This window comes from Priapulus caudatus, unplaced genomic scaffold (assembly GCF_000485595.1).
Source record: "Priapulus caudatus unplaced genomic scaffold, Priapulus_caudatus-5.0.1 Scaffold283, whole genome shotgun sequence".
Taxonomy (NCBI): domain Eukaryota; kingdom Metazoa; phylum Priapulida; class Priapulimorpha; order Priapulimorphida; family Priapulidae; genus Priapulus; species Priapulus caudatus.
Window position 1 is genome coordinate 77,870 of NW_014577344.1, and position 4,561 is coordinate 82,430.

General features: G+C 39.1%; 1 protein-coding gene across 1 annotated transcript in view; it reads right to left on the minus strand.

Moving 5' to 3' along the window:
- The window catches only part of LOC106808510, a gene marked incomplete in the record, with an annotated part of 32,256 nt that overhangs the window by 6,629 nt on the left and 21,066 nt on the right, over positions 1 to 4,561 (minus strand). The window contains 2 exon segments of the mRNA XM_014811264.1: positions 530 to 630; positions 730 to 899. Of these exon segments, the coding sequence (XP_014666750.1) occupies positions 530 to 630; positions 730 to 899 (271 nt within the window).

The window sequence follows — 4,561 nt, forward strand, 5'->3', positions numbered from 1 at the left end:
TGTCAACAAACGTGCGCCGCTAATGTAAACGTGCGTTGCGAGGTGTGAGAACTATTTTGGGCTCTTGTGAGATACTTGTTGGATCAGGGTAGTAGTACAGCTGTAGCAGGCAGGGTTGATGTTGATGGCTACTGGCTCAGTGAATATCGTGAAAATGCTGGTTGTATCATGTGTCTGACGTCATCATGACGTCAGCCGCGGCTCACTACACATGTACGCGGGCAAGCAAAACGCTCTGACAGTTCACATGTACTGTTATATGGAGAAATGAGCATGTACACAGGTGGCACATAGTGTTAGCCATCGAATAAAGTTGAAAATAAAAAAATCGGTAAAATTTTTCCTAAAACCTTGAGAGTATAATCCTTAACACAATTATCAGATCACTACGAAATTATGAATGACAACACACATAAAATCTGTATGACTAGATCATGTTGGAAACGTTCCACTATATAATAGAAACGTTCCACACGTTATATACCAACATAAACAATAGACCCATATTTTATACATTTATGAAGATTACCTTAAGAATCACTTTGCTTGTGTCCTCATTCTGGATTTCGGCTTCATAGATTTTGGCATAAGCACCTACACCTAAACACTGAATGATATGGTATTCTGTACCTAAAAGTAAAAATTTAAACCACATTACTTGCGATATCCATGCAAGTGAATTCTCGTTTCCTTGTATAGGAGATGTAAGGTAATACATTTAGTTCTTACCCATGTCCAGGACTGTGTGTGCTTTAACAGAGCACATGGGCTTATCCACAATGAGGTAGTTTTCATAAGAGGAAACAGGCTTCATCAGCCCAGCCAACAAGCGCTCAATCACCTCTGGAGAAAATGGGTCGACATCCACGGAAGTGATGGCAGTTGCTGAAGGGGAATTCCTGTGTGGTACAAATATTGTTTTCATTAAAGGAAAAATACAGCTATCTATAATCCACTGTTAATGAATGCTAGAATTACTGACACCTCATGTAATTTATTAATATCTAACCTTACCTCCAAATTCGTATTAATTTGTCCAATTTCACTCCTAGTTACTAATAAAGAATTACTAATAAGAATTGAACATTTTGCATTTATCAGCACTTGTTGACAATTTGAATCACAGATACTAGATCAGGTGTAACAGGCTTCTGTGTCGGGTGTTTTCGCATGCATGCTGGGCCGTCAGCATGCTCAGCCAATCACTGGCATTAGAACATATCAGGAGTAGATAATAGGGGTAGTAGATAGTAGATAATAGGAGTAGATAATTTCCCTATTATCTACTCCTGAACATATGGTACACATTTGTTTGCTAAACTATTACTATTGTCAGGTGACACACTGTTTAAACTAAGACCATTTAATTCTTAGTTATAATGTTGAAAAACAATATTAAGAAGTGCAATGAAATTAGAGAAACCAAAATGAATTTGGCAGCTAATACGAAATATGAATTTTTATATGAAAAAGGTTATATACACACTCTTGACCTTTGACCTTTGACCCCCAGCTTCGACATCCCAACTCGTTTTGACGATCCCCCCCACCCCGACGTCCCGAATATCGTGACCGTACGTCAAGCGGTTAAGATTTGTGCCCAACTGTTGACGCACGCACGCACGCTCATGCGATTCTACAAGCTGCATCTGACTATGTCAGATGAGCTAAAAATGAGAAAATTAGGATGCCAGTATTATAATGGCTACAAGGCATGGCTACTCACAGCTCGCACACAAGAAGGTTGTCCGGTTTGACATCACCGTGTATGATGTGGCAGCTATGTATCTGCTGGAGAATGGTAATGATCTCGATAGTTAGGTAGATAAGCAATGATTCCTCCAAGCACTTTTTCCCCTTACTGTTCATCTTGTGAAGGTTGATCAAATCCTAATAAGAGCAATTATAAAGGCACATTAAAGGCTAATGTATTGACTAACTCTACAAACATTACACGTGTGCGCACTCGCACTTGCATGCGTGCATGCATGTATATATATCAGGAGTAATAAAGACAAATTTGTCTTTATTAACTCCTGATATACATGTATATTATATATCATATATATATCAGAGCTTTCATTATAAGTCAGCTACCAGAGATAATGACCATCTATTTGAGAAGTGGGTGCCAGCTTCGTTGACACCCAAAATATAGGCCAATGTTCCAATAATTATATCCAACTACTATTTTTTCCTCTACCTATCTTTATCCTTAACACTGACACTGCAAACGACAAAGTTGGCAATGATTGCATAAAACAGTAACGTGCACACAAAGCAACATTGAGTTGCCGCATAACAGGCGCACTTACTAAATTTCCATTCTTTAAGTTTTCCGCAAGTACAATTACATGCATTTAGTTAAAGCTTACCAGCAGAGTTCCATTGCCATGGTATTTGTTCACTAGCCAACTGCCGTCAGTGAACATGTAGGCTTTGTCAATCGCCATGACAGATGGCCTCGCATTGACGTCAACATTGAGATGAGACATTCGTTCGTGCAGAATTGTACAAATGTAAAACTCCCAAGGACAAGCAGGCTTTTGAATCTGTAACAAGTTTTAATAGAATCAGGAGTAGATAATAGAGGAGTGTGACTTCAATAAACAAGGGAAATTCGTTATTTACTAGCCTTAGAATACCTACGATTTATTACGCGTAACTCGATCAACCAGCTTGAGCTCAAATCGTACACAGTACATTCGCCTAGCATCGTGCGAAATCATTTCCTCGTATACACCCGCAATCCGGAGATACAGACTAAAACGTACGACACGATTTTCCATTCTGTTGCCAGCAAACTGGATGTGTAAACCGCCTAACTCGAAACAAAAGGCAGCTACTAACGACTCTTGCGCCCTCGGCGATGCGGTGTGGCTCGCTGAGCTAACCTTTGACCTATTTACAGCTGCCTTTTGTTTCGAGTTAAGCGGTTTACACATCCAGTTTGCTGGTAACAGAATGGAAAATCGTGTCGTACGTTTTAGTGTGTATCTCCGGATTCCGGGTGTATACGAGGAAACGATTTCGCACGATGCTAGGCGAATGTACTGTGTACGATTTGAGCTCAAGTTGGTTGAGTTACGCGTAGTAAATCGTAGGTATTCTAAGGCTAGTAAATGACGAATTTCCCTTGTTTATTGAAGTCACACTCCTTCCCTATTATCTACTCCTGATCAATCTATAATGTCATTATGACATTACTTTTAACATTTATACATGAGTGCATTTGCTGCTGATATGGCTATTAGGTTAATCAGGTTAATTTTACAGCACAGGTTACCATCATACAAACGACAAGCGTATATGAACAGAAAATTAACTTGTTATTAGGAGATTTTTGTTATGTGTTGAGCATGACTTTCTGAGATACTATTATCGCTTAAGGAACTCTCCCAGCTTTTGCAGACGGTATTGCTCTAATAAAAGGATTAAACGTTTATTGAGGAATGATGTGAAATCAGACGTGTTGTTTTATTATATAGAGGAGATATATCTCTATGTCCAATGCAAAAAACTTTCACGGAAATTTCCAGGGCACCTATTATGTTACCGCGACAAATGTTGAATTTCTATGTAAAAATGGTATTTTTAGATATTTCTCAATTACTCAGAAGAGTGAGCGATACCTGAAAATTTCGCCACATGAATGTTATACGCACAATATGTACCAAAATAGCGCATAAGGATTTTTGCTTTATTTCATATCTTACCGAGAATAAGAACAAAACTGCCTAAATTCAGTCGCACGTTTGCAATTAAAATTTTAGCTGAATAAGAGAGACATAAGCTCATAAAATACGGCACTTAATAACAATCGCCCTGGACGGGCTTTTTTACAGGCAATATGTTACGCATTAAAACGAGTGTTAACATAAAATAATTCCGAGTTGTAAATCACAGGAGAAATATCCATTTAACATCGACTACTAAGTCAGAAATTGGAATGAAGAAATCAGCGTTTTTCTATTTTTTCACGAATGATCGACGCGCCTGTGTGAAAAATGGGTGAACGTTATGTGAAATATCTACTGTTAGTACTTACTGCGACATATGCATGACTAACTGACGTACCAACTAAACTGGTAAAATGTTCGCATGCACCTTGAGAAATTCTGAGAATTCTGGGTGACCAATGCAATTTCATGGCAAAATGGCTCGAACGGCCGCGCCATTGCCTGACGTCACTGTCAACCAAACGTGCGCCTTATGTAAGGTGTGTTGCGAGGTGTGAGAACTATTTGGGCTTCTGTGAGATTACTTGTTGGATCAGGGTAGTAGTACAGCTGTAGCAGGCAGGGTTGATGTTGATGGCTACTGGCTCAGTGAATATCGTGAAAATGCTGGTTGTATCATGTGTCTGACGTCATCATGACGTCAGCCGCGGCTCGACTACACATTGTACTCGGGCAAGCAAAACGCTCTGACAGTTCACATGTACTGTTATATGTGAGAAATGAGCACAGGTGGGCACATAGTGTTAGCCATCGAATAAAGTTAAAAATAAAAAAATCGGTAAAATTTTTCCCTAACACCTTGAGAGTATAAGCCTTAACAC